This window comes from Staurois parvus, unplaced genomic scaffold, assembly GCF_062004578.1.
Source record: "Staurois parvus isolate SC_StPar_1 unplaced genomic scaffold, SC_StPar_1.0 ptg001161l, whole genome shotgun sequence".
NCBI classification, from domain to species: Eukaryota; Metazoa; Chordata; class Amphibia; order Anura; family Ranidae; genus Staurois; species Staurois parvus.
The window spans coordinates 575,623-601,919 of NW_028318957.1; the positions used below are offsets into that span (position 1 = coordinate 575,623).

The 26,297-nt window shown below is 43.6% G+C and overlaps 2 protein-coding genes across 2 annotated transcripts in view; one reads left to right on the forward strand and one right to left on the reverse strand.

Moving 5' to 3' along the window:
• The window catches only part of LOC149439082 (uncharacterized), a 76,986-nt gene that overhangs the window by 46,171 nt on the left and 4,518 nt on the right, over positions 1 to 26,297 (forward strand). The gene's annotated exons all lie outside the window — the stretch shown is intronic.
• LOC149439083 (NACHT, LRR and PYD domains-containing protein 12-like) overlaps positions 4,446 to 26,297 on the reverse strand; it is a 98,353-nt gene continuing 76,501 nt past the window's right edge. The window contains exons 14-17 of the mRNA XM_089659476.1: positions 19,556 to 19,720; positions 19,185 to 19,349; positions 15,894 to 16,058; positions 4,446 to 5,179 (exon numbers count right to left, since the gene is read on the reverse strand). Of these exons, the coding sequence (XP_089515602.1) occupies positions 5,092 to 5,179; positions 15,894 to 16,058; positions 19,185 to 19,349; positions 19,556 to 19,720 (583 nt within the window). The 3' untranslated portion in view covers positions 4,446 to 5,091. The remainder of the gene's footprint in view (positions 5,180 to 15,893; positions 16,059 to 19,184; positions 19,350 to 19,555; positions 19,721 to 26,297) is intronic.

The window sequence follows — 26,297 nt, forward strand, 5'->3', positions numbered from 1 at the left end:
GGAACTGGAAGTGATCCGGTGGCCATTTTAGAATCTGGTAAAACCTCATAGAAGTCCATGTGGAGGAACCAGGGGTGTTCAGATGGTCCCTTTAAGTGCAAGTTTTGCGGGTGGGGACTCTCAGTATAGAGAGCCCAATAAGGGACATACCATAGCGTGATACCGTAAGGATGATTTTTTTTTTAATATAAATTTTTATTTATTTTCCATATATATTGCACATTTCAGCATTATTCTCATACAAATTTACATATCTTTAATAACATTTCTAACCATCTTTATTCCCATTTACCGCCCCCCCCCATATACCGCCCCCCGTATAAACCCACCCACTCTGCATAATTCAATTATCCCTCTTCATACACGAATATAGGGTATTTTAAAACCTTCTATCTTTCTCACATAGTTACTCCATATATTTCACCATGTATTCTTCCCATGTTCTCCACCTCTTATAGAACAACCCCATCCTGTCTTCCTGCATATAACACAATCTCTCCATCTTACAAATTTGATTAGTTCTTTCCACCCAATCCTCTATCTTAGGCACCTCTGGTCTATGCCAAAACTTAGGTATCAGACCCTTCGCCGCATTTAGATAGCACCATATACCCGAGTCTTTATACTTATTTACTGATAACTCTGTGCTATGTAGTAGACATACTGCTGGGTCCAGTCCTATCTTTATCCCGGAGATATTCTCAATTACTTGGACAATTATCTCCCAAAAACCTTGGATCTTTGGGCACTCCCACCATATATGATATAATGTGCCTATTTTTCCACATCCCCTCCAGCACTCTGGTGAATTTTCCCCACTCATCTTATACTCAATATTCGGTGTAATGTGCCATCTCGTTAAACATTTATAATTTACCTCCACCTCTCTCATACTTATATTCTCGTGTATTAATCTATATATTTTCCTTTGTTTATCCTCATCTATCTCTATTCCCAGATCTCTTTCCCATTTACCTATATATCTTGCTTTTGTGTAAGTGTCTAACTCAGTGAGGATTTTATACATTTTTGCAGTGCCTCGCCTCCCGTCACCTCGTGTTTCTAACAACCTCTCAAACAGGTTCCAATCCTCTCTCGATCTCAACGGTTTTGGGAGGTTTCTGACAAAGTGTTTTAATTGGTGATATTTCCACTCATCTATTTTAATAAAAAGTTCCCTTTTATCCCCTTTCAAATCCCCAAGTGTTCTCAATTCCTGTCCTTCCATTAAATCTCTCAGTTGGATATCTTCTTTTCTAATCCATTTCCCTGTACTTTCCTCCTTACCTGGAGGAAAATAATCCGTATTCCTCAGTGAAATTAATTGCGAATTAAAATCCCATTTCATAAATTTATGCAATTTATCCCAAACTTTAAAAACATTTAATGTAAAAACACTCGTGGTATCTTTTAGCCCTCTATATTGTGCTGGTGCCCATATAATTCTCTTCAAGGTAACTCCACTTAATTCATTCTCAATCTGAACCCACCTTTTCCCCTCAAAATTATGTGTCCAATCATAAATTCTCGCTAAGACTACTGCTTTATAGTACCTCTTAATATCTGGCACTCCCAAGCCTCCTCTCTCTTTATTTCTATTTAACAAGTCATATGATATTCTAGGTTTTTTATTTTTCCAAATATATTTTGTTAACATCTTTTTTATTACTTTAAAAAAGACCTCCGGGATTTTGATTGGAATCATCTGAAATTTATAGAGGATTTTTGGTACGATTATCATTTTTATCAGATTTATACGGCCTATCCAGGATGGGTTACCTCTCTCGAATCTCCTTAGTTCCTTCTTAATCTCATTTAAGAGTGGGATATAATTTAATTTATACAGGTTTGTACATGAAGCAGAAAGTTTCACCCCTAGATACTTTATCTCTCTGTTTTTCCATATAAAGGGGAATTCTTTTTGTATTTTTTCTTTTTCACTGTTTGACAGGTTTACATTTAAGATCTCAGTTTTAATTGGATTGATTTTCAAGTTTGATAGCTCCCCATACTCCTTTAAGCTCTTCATTAGATTTGGGAGTGTTATCCTAGGATTTCCCACATAAAACAATAGGTCATCCGCATAGGCAGCTACTTTATGTTCGACTTCCCCAATCTGCACTCCTTTTATATCTAAATTCTTCCTAATAGTTGCCAATAATGGTTCTAATGCCAATATATACAGCAATGGAGATAATGGACATCCCTGTCTAGTTCCATTTGACATTCTAATCGGATCCGACCTCTCACCATTAACCATTACTATCGCTGAGGGCTCTCTATATAGCTTCCCTATCCACTCTCTCATTCTTACTCCTATTCCTAGAGTTTCTAGGGTATCCATCATAAGACTCCAATCCATTCTGTCGAATGCCTTTTCAGCATCGATCGAAAGTACAATTACCGGGGTTTTCCCCTTCCTAGCTTTCTGGATAAGCAACAGCGTTCTTAGGCCATTATCTCTGCCCTCCCTCCCTGGGACAAAACCCACCTGGTCCCCCTGGATCCATTCTGGCATAAGATCTTTTAATCTATTTGCTAGGACCTTTGCATATAGTTTGGTGTCTATGTTCAAGAGTGAAATCGGTCTATAGCTAGAGCACTGAGAGGGATCCTTCTCCTCCTTTTGTATCAACACCATCTGGGCCTGTAAAGATTCCCCTCTCACCTCCATCTCTCCTCCCAGGGCATTCATGTATTTCTTCAGTTTGGGTATTAACAGGTCGCTGTATTTTTTATAGTATCTCACTGTGTAACCATCTGGGCCCGGGCTTTTCCCCGTCGAAGTATTCTTTAATGCTCTTATTATTTCTTCCTGTGTGATTTCCAAATCAAGGGAATTCAGTTGATCATTACTTAACTTCGGTAATCCTGCCTTTTTTAAATATTCCTTTCTTTTCTCTCTTCTCTCATTTCCGTTTATATTTACTGGATCTTGGAAGGCAATATTATATAGCTTGCTGTAATATTCTTTAAACACCTCGATGATCTTTTTAGTAGAGTAAACCATTTCCCCCTTAGAGTTTTTTATTTTCTCTATATAATTCCTATTTTTTTTTTTCCTCAAGGCTCTCATTAAATATTTTCCTGGTTTATCTCCCCATTTATATCTCTCACTTGCAACTTTATTAAAGACTCTTCTCTTCTCCTCCTCCATCAGTAGCTCTAGTTCTTCTTTCTTTTTTATCACCTTCTGTCTTATCTTTTCTGATCTTTTATTTTTATGTATCTGCTCTAATTCAGCTATTTCTTTTAACAACCCAGTAAGTTTTTCACTTCTTTCCCTTTTCTTTTTTGCCCCGGATGTAAGGATGATTTATTCACAAATAGGTGTATACAGATAAACAGGAACGTGTGCAAAACCGCATAAGAAAAGGCACTGACCTTATAGAATTCAGGATGGCCACCAGCGGTGGCAAGATGTCCAGCTACTGTAGTCCCCCTAAGGGGTTTTGCACACGTTCCTGTTTATCTGTATACACCTATTTGTGAATAAATCATCCTTACAGTATCACGCTATGGTATGTCCCTTATTGGGCTCTCTTTACTGACAGTCCCCACCCGCAGAACCTGCACTTAAAGGGACCGTCTGAACGTGCTTTACATCTGAGTACCACATCTAAGACGTGACCAACAGACGTATAGGATCCTGACCCTCACATTGGCTATTGATGACCTCGCACACACCTAATAAAACAGGCTAATCTCAAAGGTGTATTTTTTACGCACTTCTGGTGAGTGCTCAATTCAATTATTTATTTATTCACCACTCCGGATCAAGTTCTTCAGGCACCTATTTATGATTACATTAGATCCCCACGTGGGGTGTTTATTGATTATTAGTCACCTTGAGTGACATGTGACTTTATCATTTATCCATTTTGTTATTTTGGTTTACAGCGCTGCACTTACTTTATTTTAACCTATCACGGGACCACGCTTGGTGTCACTGAGCTCCTGAGAGCGACCCATTCTTTCACCAATGTTTGTAGAAGCAGTCTGCATGCTTAGGGGCTTGATTGTATACACCTGTGGCCATGAAGGGGATTGGAACACCTGAATCACATGATTGGGAGGGCGGGGACAATACTTCTGGCAATCTAGTGTATATTGGATGTATATTTTGTAATTACGTCTGTATTTCTTGTGTTGGAGTGCTATTTATGCCTCCATCTTAGAAGATTGCTCTCGATCTCTTGAAGCATTGTTCCCTCAAGGAACTTCTGGAAGTAACATTGCTGAGTGAATGTCCATTACCAAATCAATAAATCCCACCTGAGACACAGATGGAACTTCAAAGAAAGTTATATAGCTAGGTCCCACCCACTTAAGGACGTAGAAAAGCTATTAGAAGTCCTTACTTATACAGAGCAATACATTTGAATCCAATACTATGTATTGTGCTGCTCTCCCTGCATCCTCGGACATACAATAACTACATTCACTTTTCAATTTGGCATCAGCAAATTTATTTCAGGTACTTGTATAGCGCCATCAATGTACTCCGTGCTTTACATATATATTATACATTCCCATCAGTCCCTAACCCTCAAGGGGTGTACAATCTAAGGTCCCTAACCCTCAAGGGGATTACAATCTAAGGTCCCTAACCCTCAAGGGGCGTACAATCTAAGGTCCCTAACCCTCAAGGGGCGTACAATCTAAGGTCCCTGACCCTCAAGGAGCGTACAATCTAAGGTCCCTAACTCACATTCATACATACACATACAATGGACAATTTAGACAGAATCTAATTAACCTACCAGCATGTCTTTGGAAGGAAACCCACGCAGGCACAGGGAGAACATGCAAACTGCAGGCAGGTGGTGCCGTGGTTGGGATTCGAATCAATGACCTGAGTACTGCCAGGCGAAAGTGCTAACCACTTAGCTACTGTGCTGCCCCCATTGTTACTGAAATCCATGAGTTTCGGTTTCCCTGTCATCACCTTTTCCTGGGTGTGCTAATCCATCTGCAATGATTCATTCTCTGCTGGAGTTGGATTTCTTATTTCTGAATCTCCTTCTTATCATCCAGAACAATGTCTTGGGTCCTTCCACAGCTGTAGCAGAGCTTCTTCCTCTTGGGTCACTAAATGATGACCTTCAGTCCTGGTCGGAGGGATTCCAACTTTTCAAGTTCTCCTTTAGTTGTATCTGACAAGCCACTGTCCCTGATCCTAGAAGAGAGGTAAATGGTCATCAGATTTCAGCAGATCAGTCTCACTATTCCCCATTATTCTCCGGGGGGAAATAAAGAGGATCTGAATGCTTATTTTTGCTATTGTTGTTATTATCAAGAGGCCTAAATACTTTGCTCTAAATCAGTGGTCTCCAAACTGCGGCCTTTTACCTGCCTCTATACGGCCCCCGGGGTACTATTCCTCCCACTGACACTAACAAGGAGGCACCATTTCTTACACTGGCACAAACTATGGAGCATTTTTCCTTCCACTGACACCAATGATTAGGTACAATTCCTACCACTGATATAAACAATTAGGTACTGTTCCTCTCACTGATACCAATGATGGGGCACTATTCCTCCCACTGACACCAATGATGGGGAACTATTCCTCCCACTGATACCAATGATGGGGCACTATTCCTCCCACTGTCACCAATGATGGGGCACTATTCCTCCCACTGATACCAATGATGGGGCACTATTCCTCCCACTGACACCAATGATGGAGCACTATTCCTCCCACTGATACCAATGATGGGGCGCTATTCCTCCCACTGACACCAATGATGGGGCACTATTCCTCCCACTGACACCAATGATGGGGCACTATTCCTCCCACTGTCACCAATAATGGGGCACTATTTCTCCCACTGACACCAATGATGGGGCACTATTCCTCCCACTGATACCAATGATGGGGCACTATTCCTCCCACTGACACCAATGATGGGGCACTATTCCTCCCACTGTCACCAATGATGGGGCACTATTCATCCCACTGAAACCAATGATGGGGCTCTGTTCCTCCAACTAATACCAATGAATGAACACTATTCTCCACCTTCCACTGACTACAAGCACTATATAATTTTTTTTTTTCCTACTGACGCTGGGACATTTTCTCCCATTGGCCACTCCAGGCCCTCCTAAAGTCTGAAGGACAGTAAACCGGCCCTTTGTTTAGTAAGTTTGGAGACCCCCTGCTCTAGATAATAGAAGGACCTCCCTCAAAGTGTCTGACTGTAGAGCTTTCTGTGCATCCTTCATCAGCCAATCACGCTTTGCCTTTCCTGATGCTATTGTGGGTCAAACAGTGTAAAGGACACACTGAACACGGAGATGTTTAGTAATGATATAGATCTATGTGTAGCCGGGGGCTGGGATAAGGGACCTTTTAAGAAAAGGAACACCAAGATGAAGTTTGTAACGTTGTTCTTATGAGACAAGAAGTCCCGGCATGTCTGTTTGCTGTGTCCCCATTGACTCTGTGGGGTTGAGTTATTAAATCTGGAGAGTGCAAAACCTGGAGCAGCTGTGCATGGGAGCCAATCAGCTTCTAACTTCAGCTTGTTCAATTAAGCTTTGACAATAAATCCTGGAAGCTGATTGGTTCTATGCAGAGCTGCACCAGATTTTGCACACTCCTGTTTTAGTAAATCAACCCATTTATATCCTTTACTGATTGGTCAACATTGGACCTTGAGGAAGAGATATTGTTAAGTAAAGGATTGTGGGAGGTGTAGTTTCATAGTGTATAGATGGAATTACTCCACAGTTAGGGGAAAATATAGTTCCCAGGGAGATATACAGCCTAGGAGGAGGAGGGAAGGAGCCTCGGCACACTGCTGTGGAAGGTTGAAGGCACTTGGCACTAGACTGGGGAAGGAAGCAGATACCCAGGCTAGAGTACTGAGCTCTCCAATCTCTCACCCTCCAGCACAGCCTAACCAGCAGCATTCCAGCTATACAGAGCGGGTTTGCCATTGTCCTTTGCATCTCCAAAATTACAGAGCTGGATCACCTGTCTCTTTTCTGCAATACAAAGCAGGTTCACTAGAGTTAAAGGCATCGGCTCATGAGGGTCCCCATGTCACCGGCATTTACGGCTGAGACGCAGTATTAGTGAGAGGGTTGTCAACCTATTGCATACACTGTACAACAGAACAAATCTGTAGACCCATCACATCCTTACCCTCCTACTTCCTAGAAATGATCCAGTCTTTTTAGCCCACTGCTTGCATTACCAAATTATCCATCCAGGATTGCTTCATCAACCCAGAAATATGTATACTTCTCCCTGAACTTGTTGCACTTCTACCACTGTTTCAGCTTGTTTGCAGATTAAGTTCATCAGATACCTCCTCTATAGTTGTTCTCCTAAACTGAAAGCAGGCGGAGGTCACCAAATATAATCAATTGTGCACCACTGTAAGCCAGCCAACAAAGCCAGCAGAAATCATTATTTTGTGACTACCTCATTTTGTCCCACATACATTTTGCATAGATCTTGCCATCCATTTTTTTTTTCTTTTCCCTTGAGGATTTCTTTAACTCTTACTTAGTAAAGTCCTTCAGGCACGCCTGGACCTAGCCAGGTCACTCCAGGATTCTAACAGCAGTGTAGCTCTGGGGGGTTTATCCTATCCTTTTTCAAGCTGCTCTTATTGTATTCCGGGTGACCCTGTTACAGTTTAAGCTGGTCAGTGCTATATGGAAAAATCCGGGCCCAGTTATTCCCTGGTGTTGTTCTCCACATACAACTTCAGAAGGTTTCTGTGTAGGAGTAGGGCTTATTACTTTTTTGGTCAGAGTTCTGCATTATCCTGTCCTTATTTGACCGTTTCTAATATATATGGTGTCAATCTAATTTTGGTAAAAAGAGTTGAAATTGAAGTGCCACACCACTGCTAGGAGGTCCAGATACAACTTTATTCCATTACAGGTCAGGGGTACAATTCAAAAAGCCAGCACATTTCGAGAGTCTACGGCCCCCTTCATCAGGGCTTGACTGGCAACAAAGTCAACAAACCAGACGTGAACTGGACCTGCAATGGTATTGTTTCCAGTGCAAATTGAAAGCACAGGTCTAATCAGCAGCTTATTTGGCAGGAACGTGGTTGGCCAGGAACCAGATCATTTACACCAAAGGTAATACCCTAAGATAACAATACCAGTAAAATAAACCTACGTGTCCAGTGCTATCTTTCCATTTTCCTCAACCAATCTAGTTTGGGAGTTCCTCTTATTGAATAGGGGTGTGCCCGAGTGGTCAAGGCAGTAGATTAACTAACCTGGAAAATAAACCAGTTTCAGAGGGGACTTATCAATCTAGTGGCTCCTGCAAAAGTGTGCTACATATGGGAATACAACTGTATCCCTCAATCCAGATCATTTATCTCAGGGTGTATGTTATACTTTATAATACAACAAAACTTGCACAGGCCAATGGACAGAGACACCGAATGACATGAACTGATATGGCATGTGATATATTAAAACTGACCGATGGATGTAGACTGGAAGGATGAACACACATGCATTGGCAGACAAACATACCTGGGGGAATTCTGGGTAAAATAAAGTTGAATGATCCCTATTTTCAGCACAGCCAAGAACATGGGACCACGAGTCACATAATGGAACAATGCAGGGAACAAGGACTCAGTGTGGAGAAAGTCAGTGTGGAAAGGTAAAACTGCAGAAGATGATCTGGAGAAGAGGAGGACCACTAAGACAAATGGAGGCAAAGGATGGGTCCTCTTGGATGTCTTGGCTCTATTTATCCTTATGGATGAGCTGTACTCCACTGAATGTCTGGAGGCCACCATGAGTATGGCTCAACCACACAACTGAAGAGGCCACAGGTACATTTGCAATAAGAAGAAGACCTGGCCGGGATGTTTTTACTGCAGAGACTGTGCAGTGGTGGACAGGTTTACACAGCGGAGATAACAGCAGTGGAGGAGATGGTTAGTATTTTACCAGACAGACTGAAGTGGGGGGGGGGGGGGGTTATTAAAGGGCAACGTCACTTAATATACAGTTGTCCTTTAACTCTTTTAGAGCCGCCAGCGTATTACATCACAGCAGTATTGGGTCGTATACAAATTAATGCAGTCATGCGAATAATATTTTCTCAGTTGACTTCAATCTCTGAAATAGAAGTGATTTTACAGCCACCAAATCACTTCTACATGTGACAGATGGTGCATCCCCTGTCCATTCTCCACTTGTGTCCTGCACTTGTCCCCTCTGTGACAGACCCAACCAGGATGGGGGCTTTTGAAGGGGACTGCAGGCTAGCATATCGCCTACTGACCATGGGCCCTGGCATTTGAGGGGGCTCTATTCTTTGGGAGGTGTGTGCCTGGGGGACCTTTGGAGTAGTTTTTCAGATTCAAGTCCTTGTCTCCCTGAAACACACAGACTCAGAACTGGAGGACCTGGACATAGATTTGGGGTCTCTGTGCATTGACTGCTTCAACCCCCTGCTAGACTCAGAGCAGATGTAATATAATCAGCTCAGAACAACCTGATGCCGAAGTCCCCTGCTGTAATCTGTTTTTTAAGGGGTTGTTTACTCTTACTTTCTGTCTTTCTCCCTTTGGTAATTGAGTCACCAATTATTTTTGCCTGTTGGCTAATTCTCCTGGAGGTTCCTACATGATGGGATTAGTCTTGTGTCAACTTGACCTGGTTACCAAATCAGTGTGTGATGTTTATCCCAATATGTAATATTTATTTTATTATTCATATGGGGACTACCCCTATTTCTGAAGTGTTTAAAAACCTGTATATATGTTCAATAAAGGAGTTCCAGCTGCACCTAAGCTAGTGTTGTCTATCTCTTGGGTCAAATACCCAGCTATAATACCTTGGTCCTTTCTTCCAGAGTGGAGGAAGCTCTATCATTATGGAGGCAATCAAGCGGGGCACCAGGCAGTCCACCACATTTGGGGGCAAGCTGTGGGATTTACTTCCTTCCTACGGAGCAGTTCCACACTGGGATATATCTGCCGGAGTCCAGTGCAGAGTGGTGATTTTCCACACAGATGGAAGTGGCATTTCAGTGGCAGATTCAGCAAATGCTCACCCAGTTGGGCAGACCTGGTTCTGTACAGGATGCACTGGTATGGAGGGATGTCATTCTTCGGAAACTATGGAAAGAAGCGCTGCAGTTGGAACAGGAGCATTGTGGAAAGGATCTTGCTACCCCGGAGGAGCTATACTGTCTCCAAAGGGACTTATGGATGTCCTTCCTGAGAAAGCAGCCCCAGCAAGAATGGGTGACCTGATTGGAACCTCTGGTTTGCCTCGAGATGATGTTGGATGAAGGACACGGAGTGCTTAATTGGTATATTTCCCAAGTTTGTCCATGACTGAAGGATGATACGCCCATGGAGGGCTATGATTTTGATGGTCCAGAACTATTACTTGAGAGAATCCAGGAAGATCCGAACTTTAGAAGTACAGCTGAGTGGTGGAGAAATGACATCCAGGATTTTAGGGAAATTGATATTCCAAACAATCTTGGAATGCTAGTAGATTTTTATAAAAATAAAGTAGTTCCTGTTTGCACCTAAGCTAGTGTCTGGTTGTTCTTGGGTGCAATGCCCAGCTATAATATCTTGTTCCTGTGTTCCAGCAGTGAGGAAGCAGCCATCTGATGGAGGCACCTGGGAGAGGTGCCAGGTGGTCCATCACACCCTCCATGGGTGCTGTCAGGATGTGAGTGGAGGGAAAACATTAGTGTCTCAATCCTCCCTAGAAGCAATGAACCTGGAATCTCAAGGGCACTTTGAGGTTCAAAACTGTAAGTATTTCACAGGGAATAGAGCCAATCAAGTACAGTCTGTACTTGATCTAGCTGGTGGAGTGCAGAGGAGGCATGACGGGTCCAATTCTTAACCACAATGTGAAATAACTGAGAAACTCGGCCAGCAGTTCACAGTGCATTTAAATGACGACAGTCTTTATCAAGCCCCAACATACTGTAGGTCTTCCATGACATCTCATCATGATCCACTGCTCAAGGCCTGAAGAACCAAGAGGCCTGAAAACACATTGGCTGTATTTGAAGTTCTTAAGCAATAAATGTTTCAAAAAAGGCTTTTAAGTGATGTGCGCTTTTTTAATATGTGCTTCTCAAGTTATTTTATTTGCTGTGCTGCTCAAGCAGTTATATTGACAAAGTAATTTACACCGTGTTCCAAATTATTATGCAAATTTTCTCATTTACCTAAATAATTGATGTAAATAACAGTCGGCATAATTCTCATGTTATCAACTATAAGAGTACAATTCACATTTTATTGAACAAACCTCCTAATGATAACAGGATTTTTGTTCCAAATTATTACGCACAGGAAGTTTCAAAACACTTTATAGGTTGTAAAGAACTGAAAATTGTCATTTGTTGTGTTTGCAGCATATTTACTGAAATCAAAAGCTATTTCAATCAAACATTTTACCAGGTCACGTTACATTGTAACATAGGAGCCCTTATCTGATAGCAGATCACAAGTCTTGCATCCATTGAACTTGTGAGTTTTTGGACAGTTTCTGCTTGAATTTGTTTGCAAGATGTCAGAATAGCCTCCCAGAGCTGCTGTTTGGATGTAAACTGCCTCCCACCGTCATAGATCTTTTGCTTGAGGATGCTCCAAAGGTTCTCAATAGGACTGAGGTCAGGGGAGGATGGAGGCCACACCATGACTTTCTCTCCTTTTATCCCCATAGCAGCCATTGATGCAGAGGTATTCTTTGCAGGATGAGATGGTGCATTGTCATGCATGAAGATGATTTTATTATGGAAAGCATAGTTCTTCCTTCTGTACCAGGGAAGAAAGTGGTCAGTCATAACATCCACATACTTTGCAGAGGTTATCTTTACACCTTCGGGGACCCTAAAGGGGCCGAGCAGCTCTGTTCCCATGATTCCGGCCCAAAACATGACTCCACCACCGCCTTGCTGACGTCGCAGCCTTGTTGGAACAGGGTGGCCGTCCACCAACCATCCACTACTCTATCCATCTGGACCATCCAGGGTTGCACGGCACTCATCAGTGAACAGGACTGTTTGAAAATTAGTCTTCATGTATTTTTCTGCCCAATGCAGCCGTTTCTGCTTGTGAGCATTGGTTAGTGGTGGCTGAATAGAAGGTTTATGCACAGTTGCAGGACTCTGGAGGACTCTACACATTGATGTCCGTGGGACTCCAGAGGCACCAGCAGCTTCAAATATCTGTTTGCTGCTATGTAATGGGATTTTAGCAGCTGCTCTCTTGATCCGATGCATGGATCTGGCAGAAATCTTCCTCAATGTGCCTTTATCTGCACCAACCCGTCTGTGCTCTGAATCAGCCACAAATCTCTTCATAGTGCGATGATCACGCTTAAGTTTCTGTGAAATATCTAATGTTTTCATACCTCGTCCAAGGCATCGAACTATTTTACTCTTTTCGGCAGCAGAGAGATCCTTTTTCTTCCCCATATTGCTTGAAAATGGTGCTCTGCTTAATAATGTGGGACACCCTCCTTTAGTAGTCTGTCCTTAAATTGGGCTCACCGGCCAATCTAATTATCACAGGTGTCCCAGATTGTTTTCAGTGATCAAAAGAGCCCTGACACACAATGCCATCCATGAGTTACACTGAAAAACAAAATATTTAATCTTTGTGACACTTAAATAGAATTTGCATAATAATTTGGAACAGGGTGTATTTGTATGTATTTTCCACATACTGTGATTAATTTTGCACTTCATTATTGTACAATTTTTTTTGTATCCTTCCCTCTTGTGTGATGTAATTTCTTCTTCGCTCACTATAATTCCCTGCTATTATTCCTGCAAGGCACACACCTGAACTCTGCACTCTGTACACAGCGCACTCCTGAGCTCTGCACTCTGTACACAGCGCACTCCTGAGCCCTGTACCCTGTACGAAACACACTCCTGAGCCCTGCACCCGGTATGTAGCACACTCCTGAGCCCTGCACTCTGTATGTAGCGCACACCTGAGCTCTGCACTATGTACACAGCACACTCCTGAGTCCTGCACTCTGTATGTAGCACACTCCTAAGCCCTGCACTCAGTATGTAGCACCCTCCTGAGCCCTGTACTCAGTATGTAGCACCTTCCTGAGCCCTGCACTCAGTATGTAGCACCCTCCTGAGCCCTGCACTCTATAAGTAGCACACTTCTGAGCCCCAACTCTGTATGTAGCACACTCCTGAACCCTGAACTCTGTACATAGTACACTCCTGAGCCCTGCACTGTGTACATAGCCCACTCCTGAGCCCTGCACTGTGTACATAGCCCACTCCTGAGCCCTGCACTGTGTAAGTAGCACACTTCTGAGCCCCAACTCTGTATGTAGCACACTCCTGAGCCCTGAACTCTGTACACAGCGCACTCCTGAGCCCTACACTCTGTACGTAGCACACTTTTGAACCCTGCCTCTGAACCACTTCTGTCTCTGGAAAAAGGCCACCAAGGCTGATATCTGAATCTTGAGCGTACTCACGGTCAGTCACAGATCACTTCCAGTTTGGATAAAAGTCAGGATGTGACCACGACATACTTGTGAGGATAAAATCTTCTAGCCTCACACAAAGCAAAATAAGATTTCCAAGTTTTTTGGTAATCTTCCATGAAGTTGCCTTCTGAGTCTTCAGTAAGGTAGGAATAGTGAAATCAGAGACTTCCCTGTCTGTGAAGATCCTGGCTTCAACAGCCATGCCAGTAAAGCCAGCAACTGTAAAGAAGGATTGAAGATCATATCTTGCGACAGAAGGTTGGGCCATCCACAAGCTTTTAAGGGTTGACCTCACATGTTCACAATGTCAGAGTACCAATTTCTCTCAAAGAACTCTCAAAACTCACAAATGCCATTTGGGTCTGAGATAAACTTTGACCCTGGAGTCCTTTAGGAGTACATTTCTCAGATGAGGATTCTTCTGTGTCCAACTCTACCAGCACATACTCATTTTCCTCTACCTTGTCCTCCACTGGTTCCTCCTCCATTACCAGGGAGTGCGGAGGAAAGGGAGAATGTTTTGTGACCAAGGTGGTCAAAGCCAGCAGGAATTCTGGAAAGCTTCTGATGTACTCCAAAAATAATAAATGAGAATTCCTCCCTTGTCACAAAGGAAGTGGAGGAAAGTGCCCCAAAAGTAGCAGGGCAATTCCACTGACCAACATTTCAGCTATAAGATCCTGCACACATTCATGGATAAGACCCAGGGATGTGAAAGTTGCTGTATAGAGTCCTTTAGGATATCCACTGTGCAGCTAAGAACATGTGGAAAGCCTCCAGGTTTCTGCCTGATTCAGTATCTCCACTAGTAGAATCCCTCTCTGCTGTCATGTGGCAAGGCCAGACTTTGAGGCTTTGACACACGCCAACAGCCATATTTGCTAGATGTAAAGTTGCTCCTGTCAGCCCATATGAGGCCTTGGATAAAGCCTCCAGATATTTTTCCTAGGCATTCTTAAATACTGGGACCTCATCCACTGGGCACATGAGGGTCTTGTAAAAGCAAGAAACTGGGATTGACTGAAAGAATACTCGGGAAGCAGTAACTTTAAAGCAACCTGGACAACTTCCATGAGAAAGCTCACAATCTTTTACATTTGAGATATGACCCTGGAGTTCTTCAGGAGTAGATTCCTTGGACAAAGGTTCTTCTGCATCCCCTTCTAGAGGAACATTATTATCTTCCTCTACCACATCCTTTACCTATTCCTTCTGTTAACCGGGATGGAGGAGAATGGGAATGCTTCCATTTGTAACCAACACGGTCCATGCCAGCATGAATTCGGGAAAGCTGCTGCTGTACCACAGCAATTCCTCCCTTGTCACAAAGGAACTGGAGGACGGTACCCCAGAAGTAGCAGATTTACCACATAGGAGGAGGGATCAAAGCTGCATAGAACAAACTGACCCCTCAGAGAATTCATTATAAGTGGGGCCTTGCCCAGGAGGTTCCTCCTTGCCTGAAGAAGGTATTTGGGAACCCTTACCACCTACACTTTTCCATTGGTAAGACATGGCCTGCTGACATGTTTGTAGGGATCCTTGCTGAGAACAGCAGTCCAACTCAGCCAAGAGGGCACTGAGCTATAAGCAACAGGGTTCTGGGTACCTTTTAGGCACCTAGAGCCTCCCAGACTGGTTCTAAACTCTGCTTGAGCTATGTAGCACCTGGGGCATCCAGAGAAGCTACACAGAACCCACAAGTGAGGCATAAGTTAAAAAAATAAAGACTACTTCTGAGGCCCACACTCATGTCCTGCCCCGGGGAAAAGGTCATTGGGGGTTACCAGCAAGGCTGCTGCCAAGACACCCTCTATTTCATGCCACTGGGAGTCCATTCTTCACCGAGCATGGCGAGCTCTGCCACTAATGGCTTTCTGGGACTCGGCTACCTAAAAGAGAAACTTTATTTTGACCTATATAGCAAACTATTTATCCGCAATGCAAAATATCATTACGCAGGGTCCAGTGCTGATCGGAAACCTTACATTCCATCCCAATGTGTCCAGTGTGGGGTCTTAGTACCATTCTTCTTAGCATTCAAAAGCCAAAGATAATAAATCTACAAAAAGCAAGTCTCCTAATTCCAGCTGGAATCATATTCTTTCATGCAGAGATTGCACAGACATGGCCATCACCTAAACAAACAAAAACGGAAACCTTGCCTGCTGGGAAAGGGTTATGCCTAGAAGGGGACTGTTTTTTTGCCAGTGTCCAATCACCTAAAGGTGCAATCATGACCTTATCATAATGGATATGAATATGCCCTGTGTCCCATGATGTATGATAAAGAAATGAGATTTGTATTCATTATTAGATTTTTTTCAAGGTTGGAATGTTAATCTGTCCCAGAATATGATTGTCTCAGTCAGTCCTGTTATACTCACTCTAATCCCTCTATCCGGCTTGTTGTCAGAGCCGCCATCAGATCCCTGAAAAGGGGACCCTCCAGCTTGTTCACAGACAGGTCCAGTGTCCTCAGTGTCGGGTTATTTCTTATTCCAGATGCCAGGTGGGGGCAGGAACTGTCTGTCAGGTGATTACCAACCAATCTGCAGAAGAAGAGAAGAATGTTACCAGAAGAAAATTAATTCCTCCCTCAGAAATGAATGGAACTATTCTCGACATGGATGGAACTCATTTCTCTTTATTGGAATCATTTATATTCGATCACTTTATAAATCTCCAGGAAATAGAATTTTATAAGACAAATGTTATAATGGAGTAGACCCCCCAATATTGTCCCCCATGTGTAGAGACGGTGATATCTCCATACACAGGATGAGCACAGAATACCACTGACATGACTCGTATTGTGCTATCATCTCCTTGTGTATGGAGCATGAATGGGATCAGCAGACAGTGTGAGGCCAGAATCAGCATTGCTAGTGATTGGACGGAGGATTGTATCTGATATTCTATTTATCTCTGCTGATAAGAGCTCTGTACTCATAGGAAGTAATGGGGAGACCCCCGACACTGAATAGTAGATGTGTAGTAATGGGGGATCCCTGACACTGAATAGTAGATGTGTAGTAATGGGGGATCCCTGACACTGAATAGTAGATGTGTAGTAATGGGGGACCCCTGACACTGAATAGTAGATATGTAGTAATGGGGAGATCCCTGACACTGAATAGTAGGTGTGTAGTAATGGGGGATCCCCTGACACTGAATAGTAGATGTGTAGTAATGGGGGACCCCTGACACTGAATAGTAGATGTGTAGTAATGGGGGACCCCTGACACTGAATAGTAGATGTGTAGTAATGGGGGATCTCCTGACACTGAATAGTAGATGTGTAGTAATGGGGGATCCCCTGACACTGAATAGTAGATGTGTAGTAATAGGGGATCCCTGATACTGAATAGTAGATGCGTAGTAATGGGGGGATCCCCTGACACTGAATAGTAGATGCGTAGTAATGTGGGGATCCCTGATACTGAATAGTAGATGCGTAGTAATGGGGGGATCCCCTGACGCTAAATAGTAGATGCGTAGTAATGGGGGGATCCCCTGACACTGAAAAGTAGATGTGTAGTAATGGGGGATCCGCTAACACTGAATAGTAGATGTGTAGAAATGGGGGACCCCTGACACTGAATAGTAGATGTGTAGTAATGGGGGATCTCCTGACACTGAATAGTAGATGTGTAGTAATGGGGGACCCCTGACACTGAATAGTAGATGTGTAGTAATGGGGGATCTCCTGACACTGAATAGTAGATGTGTAGTAATGGGGGATCCCCTGACACTGAATAGTAGATGTGTAGTAATGGGGGATCTCCTGACACTGAATAGTAGATGTGTAGTAATGGGGGATCCCCTAACACTGAATAGTAGATGTGTAGTAATGGGGGATCCGCTAACACTGAATAGTAGATGTGTAGTAACGGGGGACCCCTGACACTGAATAGTAGATGTGTAGTAATGGAGGACCCCTGACACTGAATAGTAGATGTGTAGTAATGGAGGACCCCTGACACTGAATAGTAGATGTGTAGTAATGGGGGACCCCTGACACTGAATAGTAGATGTGTAGTAATGGGGGATACCTGACACTGAATAGCAGATGTATAGTAATGGGGGATCCCCTGACACTGAATAGTAGATGTGTAGTAATAGGGGATCCCTGATACTGAATAGTAGATGTGTAGTAATGGGGGGATCCCTGATACTGAATAGTAGATGTGTAGTAATGGGGGGATCCCCTGACACTGAATAGTAGATGTGTAGTAATGGGGGGATCCCCTGACACTGAATAGTAGATGTGTAGTAATGGGGGATCCGCTAACACTGAATAGTAGATGTGTAGTAATGGGGGACCCCTGACACTGAATAGTAGATGTGTAGTAATGGGGGACCCCTGACACTGAATAGTAGATGTGTAGTAATGGGGGATCTCCTGACACTGAATAGTAGATGTGTAGTAATGGGGGATCTCCTGACACTGAATAGTAGATGTGTAGTAATGGGGGATCCCCTGACACTGAATAGTAGATGTGTAGTAATGGGGGATCCCCTGACACTGAATAGTAGATGTGTAGTAATGGGGACCCCTGACACTGAATAGTAGATGTGTAGTAATGGGGGACCCCTGACACTGAATAGTAGATGTGTAGTAATGGGGGATCCCCTGACACTGAATAGTAGATGTGTAGTAATGGGGACCCCTGACACTGAATAGTAGATGTGTAGTAATGGGGGACCCCTGACACTGAATAGTAGATGTGTAGTAATGGGGGATCTCCTGACACTGAATAGTAGATGTGTAGTAATGGGGGACCCCTGACACTGAATAGTAGATGTGTAGTAATGGGGGATCTCCTGACACTGAATAGTAGATGTGTAGTAATGGGGGATCTCCTGATACTGAATAGTAGATGTGTAGTAATGGGGGATCCCCTGACACTGAATAGTAGATGTGTAGTAATGGGGGATCTCCTGACACTGAATAGTAGATGTGTAGTAATGGGGGATCTCCTGATACTGAATAGTAGATGTGTAGTAATAGGGGATCCCCTGACACTGAATAGTAGATACTGTATATAGGAATGAGGAGATCTCCTGACATAAAATCAGCCAAATGTGGATTGAAATGAGGCTGTTTCAGCAGGAACTGGCCGAATTTCATCCATTTATGGGTAGGCTTGTTGTACCAAAGTCAGTCTCAGGATCAGTGATCTTTGTATTCTGTTGGTAGGGAAGGATCTCTGTGCTCCCTGCCGGCAGAATATAATAGAACTGCATGAGAGATTCTCCATCAACACTCTTTGTGTTAATGGGGGATCAAGAAATTTCCATTCCTTCACCCCGTGGTTGTATGTCCTGCCTAAGGCACGGATGTTGATGCCAAATAACACAGATGTGTACAGGGCACTGATTACTGATTGCAGTCGGATCGGAGTCCTGTATGTATGACCTCCTACACTCTCTTCTGTTTTAATAAATATCAGGATAAATTTAATTTTGACATTTATAAAACGTTTTTAAAAAGTCTATTTCATATCTGATAACAGAGTGTGATAAGGTTCTAACATTAGACAGCTGTACATAATTGGCTACTTAGGAAGTCTAAAAATTGGATCGATTTTGTTTACAATATTAGAATTTTTTAATAGCTGGAATGTTAATCTGTCCCAGAATATGATTGTCTCAGTCAGTCCTGTTATACTCACTGTAATTCCTCTATCCGGCTTGTTGTCAGAGCCGCCATCAGATCACTGAAATGAGGACCCTCCAGATTGTTCCCAGACAGGTTCAGTGTCCTCAGTGTCGGGTTATTTCTTATTCCAGATGCCAGGTGGGGGCAGGAACTGTCTGGCAGGTGATTATCATCCAATCTGTAGAAGAAGAGAAGAATGTTACCAGAAGAGTACAAACCCCCCCCCCCCCCCCCCCCCAGGAATGAATGGAATTAATTTCTCTTTATTGGAATCATTTATATTTGATCACTTTATAAATCTCCAGGAAATAGAATTTTATAAGACAAATGTTATAATGGAGCAGACCCCCCAATATTGTCCTCCATGTGTCCTGTTATACTCACTGTAATTCCTCTATCCGGCTTGTTGTCAGAGCCGCCATCAGATCCCTGAATTGAGAACCCTCCAGATTGTTATCAGACAGGTTCAGTGTCCTCAGTGTTGGGTTATTTCTTATTCCAGATGCCAGGTGGGGGCAGGAACTGTCTGTCAGGTGATTATAGGACAATCTGTAGAAGAAGAGAAGAATTTTACCAGAAGAAAATTAACCCCCCCCCCCAGGAATGAATGGAACTATTCTCTACATGGATGGAACTCATTTCTCTTTATTGGAATCATTTATATTTGATCACTTTATAAATCTCCAGGAAATAGAATTTTATAAGACAAATGTTATAATGGAGTAGACCCCCCAATATTGTCCTCCATGTGTAGAGACGGTGATATCTCCATACACAGGATGAGCACAGAATACCACCGACATTACTCGTATTGTGCTATCATCTCCTTGTGTATGGAGCATGAATGGGATCAGCAGACAGTGTGAGGCCGGAATCAGCATTGCTAGTGATTGGACGGGAGGATTGTATCTGATATTCTATTTATCTCTGCTGATCAGAGCTCTGTACTCATAGGAAGTAATGGGGGGATCCCCTGACACTGAATAGTAGATGTGTAGTAATGGGGGATCCCCTGACACTGAATAGTAGATGTGTAGTAATGGGGGATCCCCTGACACTGAATAGTAGAGGTGTAGTAATGGGGGATCCCCTGACACTGAATAGTAGATGTGTAGTAATGGGGGATCCCCTGACACTGAATAGTAGAGGTGTAGTAATGGGGGATCCCTGACACTGAATAGTAGATGTGTAGTAATGGGGGATCCTCTGACACTGAATAGTAGATGTGTAGTAATGGGGGATCCCCTGACATTGAATAGTAGATGTGTAGTAATGGAGGGATCTCCTGACACTGAATAGTAGATGTGTAGTAATGGGGAGATCCCCTGACACTGAATAGTAGATGTGTAGTAATGGGGGATCCCCTGACACTGAATAGTAGATGTGTAGTAATGGGGGATCCCCTGACACTGAATAGTAGAGGTGTAGTAATGGGGGATCCCCTGACACTGAATAGTAGATGTGTAGTAATGGGGGATCCCCTGACACTGAATAGTAGAGGTGTAGTAATGGGGGATCCCTGACACTGAATAGTAGATGTGTAGTAATGGGGGATCCTCTGACACTGAATAGTAGATGTGTAGTAATGGGGGATCCCCTGACATTGAATAGTAGATGTGTAGTAATGGAGGGATCTCCTGACACTGAATAGTAGATGTGTAGTAATGGGGAGACCCCCTGACACTGAATAGTAGATGTGTAGTAATGGGGGATCCCCTGACACTGAATAGTAGAGGTGTAGTAATGGGGGATCCCCTGACACTGAATAGTAGATGTGTAGTAATGGGGGATCCCCTGACACTGAATAGTAGAGGTGTAGTAATGGGGGATCCCTGACACTGAATAGTAGATGTGTAGTAATGGGGGATCCTCTAACACTGAATAGTAGATGTGTAGTAATGGGGGATCCCCTGACATTGAATAGTAGATGTGTAGTAATGGAGGGATCTCCTGACACTGAATAGTAGATGTGTAGTAATGGGGAGATCCCCTGACACTGAATAGTAGATGTGTAGTAATGGGGGATCCCCTGACACTGAATAGTAGATGTGTAGTAATGGGGAGATCTCCTGACACTGAATAGTAGATGTGTAGTAATGGGGAGATCCCTGACACTGAATAGTAGATGTGTAGTAATGGGGGATCTCCTGACACTGAATAGTAGATGTGTAGTAATGGGGAGATCTCCTGACACTGAATAGTAGATGTGTAGTAATGGGGAGATCCCTGACACTGAATAGTAGATGTGTAGTAATGGGGGATCCCCTGACACTGAATAGTAGATGTGTAGTAATGGGGGATCCCCTGACACTGATTAGTAGATGTGTAGTAATGGGGGGATCCCTGACACTGAATAATAGATGTGTAGTAATGGGGGATCCCCTGACACTGAATAGTAGAGGTGTAGTAATGGGGGATCCCTGACACTGAATAGTAGATGTGTAGTAATGGGGGATCCTCTGACACTGAATAGTAGATGTGTAGTAATGGGGGATCCCCTGACATTGAATAGTAGATGTGTAGTAATGGAGGGATCTCCTGACACTGAATAGTAGATGTGTAGTAATGGGGAGACCCCCTGACACTGAATAGTAGATGTGTAGTAATGGGGGATCCCCTGACACTGAATAGTAGAGGTGTAGTAATGGGGGATCCCCTGACACTGAATAGTAGATGTGTAGTAATGGGGGATCCCCTGACACTGAATAGTAGAGGTGTAGTAATGGGGGATCCCTGACACTGAATAGTAGATGTGTAGTAATGGGGGATCCTCTAACACTGAATAGTAGATGTGTAGTAATGGGGGATCCCCTGACATTGAATAGTAGATGTGTAGTAATGGAGGGATCTCCTGACACTGAATAGTAGATGTGTAGTAATGGGGAGATCCCCTGACACTGAATAGTAGATGTGTAGTAATGGGGGATCCCCTGACACTGAATAGTAGATGTGTAGTAATGGGGAGATCTCCTGACACTGAATAGTAGATGTGTAGTAATGGGGAGATCCCTGACACTGAATAGTAGATGTGTAGTAATGGGGGATCTCCTGACACTGAATAGTAGATGTGTAGTAATGGGGAGATCTCCTGACACTGAATAGTAGATGTGTAGTAATGGGGAGATCCCTGACACTGAATAGTAGATGTGAAGTAATGGGGAGCTCCTGACACTGAATAGTAGATGTGTAGTAATGGGGGATCCCCTGACACTGATTAGTAGATGTGTAGTAATGGGGGGATCCCTGACACTGAATAATAGATGTGTAGTAATGGGGGATCCCTGACACTGAATAGTAGATGTGTAGTAATGGGGGATCTCCTGACACTGAATAGTAGATGTGTAGTAATGGGGGATCCCCTGACACTGAATAGTAGATGTGTAGTAATGGGGAGATCCCCTGACACTGAATAGTAGATGTGTAGTAATGGGGGATCCCCTGACATTGAATAGTAGATGTGTAGTAATGGGGGATCTCCTGACACTGAATAGTAGATGTGTAGTAATGGGGGATCTCCTGACACTGAATAGTAGATGTATAGTAATGGGGGGATCTCCTGATACTGAATAGTAGATGTGTAGTAATGGGGGATCTCCTGACACTGAATAGTAGATGTATAGTAATGGGGGGATCTCCTGATACTGAATAGTAGATGTGTAGTGTCATGGAAATTTTGTATTGTTGGTCGAACTTTAAATGTGTCATATATTCGTGTTATTCATATGTCTCTGGTGTGTATAATTAAAGCTCTGAAGGCTGCAATTGGGCCATGCGCATGTACAATGTATGTTTTACAGTACTCAGCTTGGTAATGGATGAGATGGCAGATCTGCGCTTATAGACCGGCGTGTATACCACCACAGCATTCGATGCGAATGTCGCTGGCGGTAGACCGCGGGCCTGTATCCACATATCAGCAGCATAGTACCACATGGACTTCATAACGCAAGGCGCCAAGCGGTATGAACTCCGCGTGTAGGCTTATGCATATCTTACAACCCATTACCAATCTGAACTGTATCTGGATGGATGTGTTTTAATAAAGATCGTATCGGGCCCATCCAGGTACAGACTGGTGTGTAAGGGAATACTTGTACTAAGGATTTGCATGCCAATGGAAGCTAGTAGGACAGGAAATATGACCTCAGAAGGCTCATGAGGAGGGAAGGGGAGGAAGTCTGCTGACCTCAGAAGGCTCATGGGGGAGGACCAGTGATAGATAATAGGAAAGGCTATGCTCCAATTGGAATGTATATCCTGTGTATAGGCACTCCCCATTGCATTGTTCGGTGGGAGGGGATTGACTTTATTCATGTGGGGGGCATGTGTGTATTTTTAATAAAACAGAGCTGAGTCTGAAACCAGCCCTTATGTGAATTCAACCATCATCCTGAGAGTGTCGTTTGATCATTTTCAGGGTAACGGAGCTCCATCCCCACAATTCAACAGCAGCTAAAGTATTTGGATGGGCAGGAATCGTGTAGTTTGGCTGCAGTCGTGGTAAGCGAGATTCGCACAGCCTTATGGGGGATTTCTGCGCATCCAACTGCGAGTACTCACGGTAAGGAGAAATTCGTTAAAGCGAATTTCCAAGACAGTTTGGCGAGCCTGGTGGATACTATCGCGTATTCTTGCATATCTAACCAAGTACGAGGGGGGAAATGAACCATCATGAACTAGCAAAAAGTATGCCGGCACATTTCAGGTCTCTCTGCCATTAAGAGGATCACTTTTTGCACGTTCGTGTGGCTGATTTCGCTCTCGGTTAGCTAACAAGAATTACCGCTTAGCAAGGACCTTTTTTTCCTAAACTCTTGATTTGTGGGTGAAAGACGAGGGTTTTCTCTGCGGAGAGCAGCAGAGGGGTGGGTTTGGTTGGCTGGATTTGGTCAAGTTTAAAAATCTTCCAACCAAAAATTAAACGGGTATATGTTTTAGTGGGTAAAAGTTGTTGCATGTTTAGGTAAGTATTTGCGGGTTGTAGGTACTGTGGTGATTGCTCTACCCCCCTCCACGTGAGGTAATTATTACAGTGCTGAAAGGCTTAGGTTAATTGTTAACTGTTGTAAGATCTTTGTATGTAGTCTGTGCAATGTTTTGTGGTACTACTGCTCCCAGCAAGCATGCAGTAGTGGGTCCTTTCTGTTACATGTGCATGTTAGTGTGATATGTTGGTGTTTTATGTCTGTTCTGTGATCGTGCCAAATTGTGTTGTATGTGTGCTGTATATTGTTGTGTAATTGTCCAGTGTATGTTCTGTCCAAAAGTCTGTTTTATGTAAGAGGTTAGAGGCAATTTTGAGGCTTCTGTCCCATGTGCTTCCCTGTGGGGGGGCCATGCTAGTGGCTGCCATGTGCTTCCCTGTGGGGGGCCATTTTCTTGACTAAGCACATGTGCTCCTTTGTTTGGCAACCAATTGTGAATACCATGTGGCTTATCCACCATTCTTTTTCCAAGTTTTGCTTTGAGCTTCAATGATCTCTATGCAATGTGTATGCAGCTTTCTATATGCATTTGACCCATATTGTGTTTTTAATCCAAATTTTTTTACAGTTTCATTTGTTTGCTTTTAGCTTTAGATTTGCGTATTGCCAGCCAATTTAAAGTGTGTTAAGCGAGTTTTTCCCTCACATGTTCCACATTTAGTGAGCGTGGTGAAGTCTGGGTTTTTGCACATAGATTTCTTGTATAGTGATTATGTTTTTCTTGTGTTTTTCCTGTTAAAAGTAGTTCCTTATTGTAAAGCGGGTTTGTTTTAAAGCTGCTGTGTTGCGTGTTTCGCTTCCAGCAGACTTTTTGTGTAAACGGTTGTAGGTGGTTGCAGTGAAGATTGCGTGTGTAGCGCAGATTGTTTAGCGGTGCTGGTATGAGTGATTTTTGCGTCAGCAACAAGGTTACTTTTGGCGCAGTTTTTTGGTTCACCTCTGTGTAATTGTTTTACTGTGAAACGTCCCATGTTTTTTCATAAGGATCCACTTTGTCCTTTTTAACGGTTTTTCAGGTTGAAAAGGGGTTTTTCTGTGTATTAGGAAAGTTTTTTGTTTACACAAATTTCCTAAAGGTCAGTTAGCAGGTTTCCGGCCAACCAGTGACCCCTAAGTAACATCCAAGAACCCCTCTTTTTGTTTTGACTTGTGTTAGCTACTGTGTGCAGGGAGAAAAAAGCCACTTTCATCATTGTGCGGTGTGGCCTGCCAAACACAGTGGGTGATCAGGGCCACATAAATTGCGCTGTGGGAGTGGGCGGTCCAGGGAAGTCTTAGCCTGGTTACCACAAACACTTCGGGTGGTCAGGATCACATAAATTGCGCTGTGGGAGTGGGAGGTGTGCTCTCAGTCTGACCGCCACTTGATGCGCCTCGGGTGATCGATAAGTATCACATAAATTACGCTGTGCTGGGAAAGTGGTGGAATCAGGCCTCTCGGTAGGATCCCACCGAGTGCTCCAGGGGGTAAACAGGTACCCGGACGCGGGATATATACCAGTGACTAGTCACGATGGGCAGTAGTCAGTCCATGAAGAGAGAGGGGGAAGCAGCCCTCTTCAGGGTAAGGACAGCTGCACAACTGATGAAGGTGAGTTTGGGGGGGAAGTCTACAGAACCCCTCAAAAGGTGGAATAAATGGTCGAAGGGTACCAGATGGGAAATTCCCCGGGAAGGTACATTTGACGCATGGAGGTGGGAAAAATTCATCTCTGAATTTGGACCACGAATGCAGGCGTCAGAACTAGAGATCGCACAGCTATGGCTTCACAGGTCAATCCAATTAGGGAAGCAGGGCATACATAAACTGGTGTCTGTCCGGAAGAACCAGGTGATGTATACCTGGCCTCCAGAGGGAATAAAACAGGAAGATCCGGTGTCAGAGGTGGAGGAAGCTCTTTCAGGGCTGACTCTACTAAGGCAGGCAGGATCAGGGTCTGCTGGGGTTCCCGAACAACCAACAGTGGCTGAGATAAGTATAACTGCACCTGTCTCTTCTGTTAGTGACGTCACTCTTGATGTACCTTCCGTGTCTTCTGTATCTATGCCTCAGCCTCTACCTCTACCTCTCCCTGCTTCCTGCTTCACCCCAGCTCCTTCTGTTTCCAACTATGAAGCCTACTCAACAACCGATTTGCAGA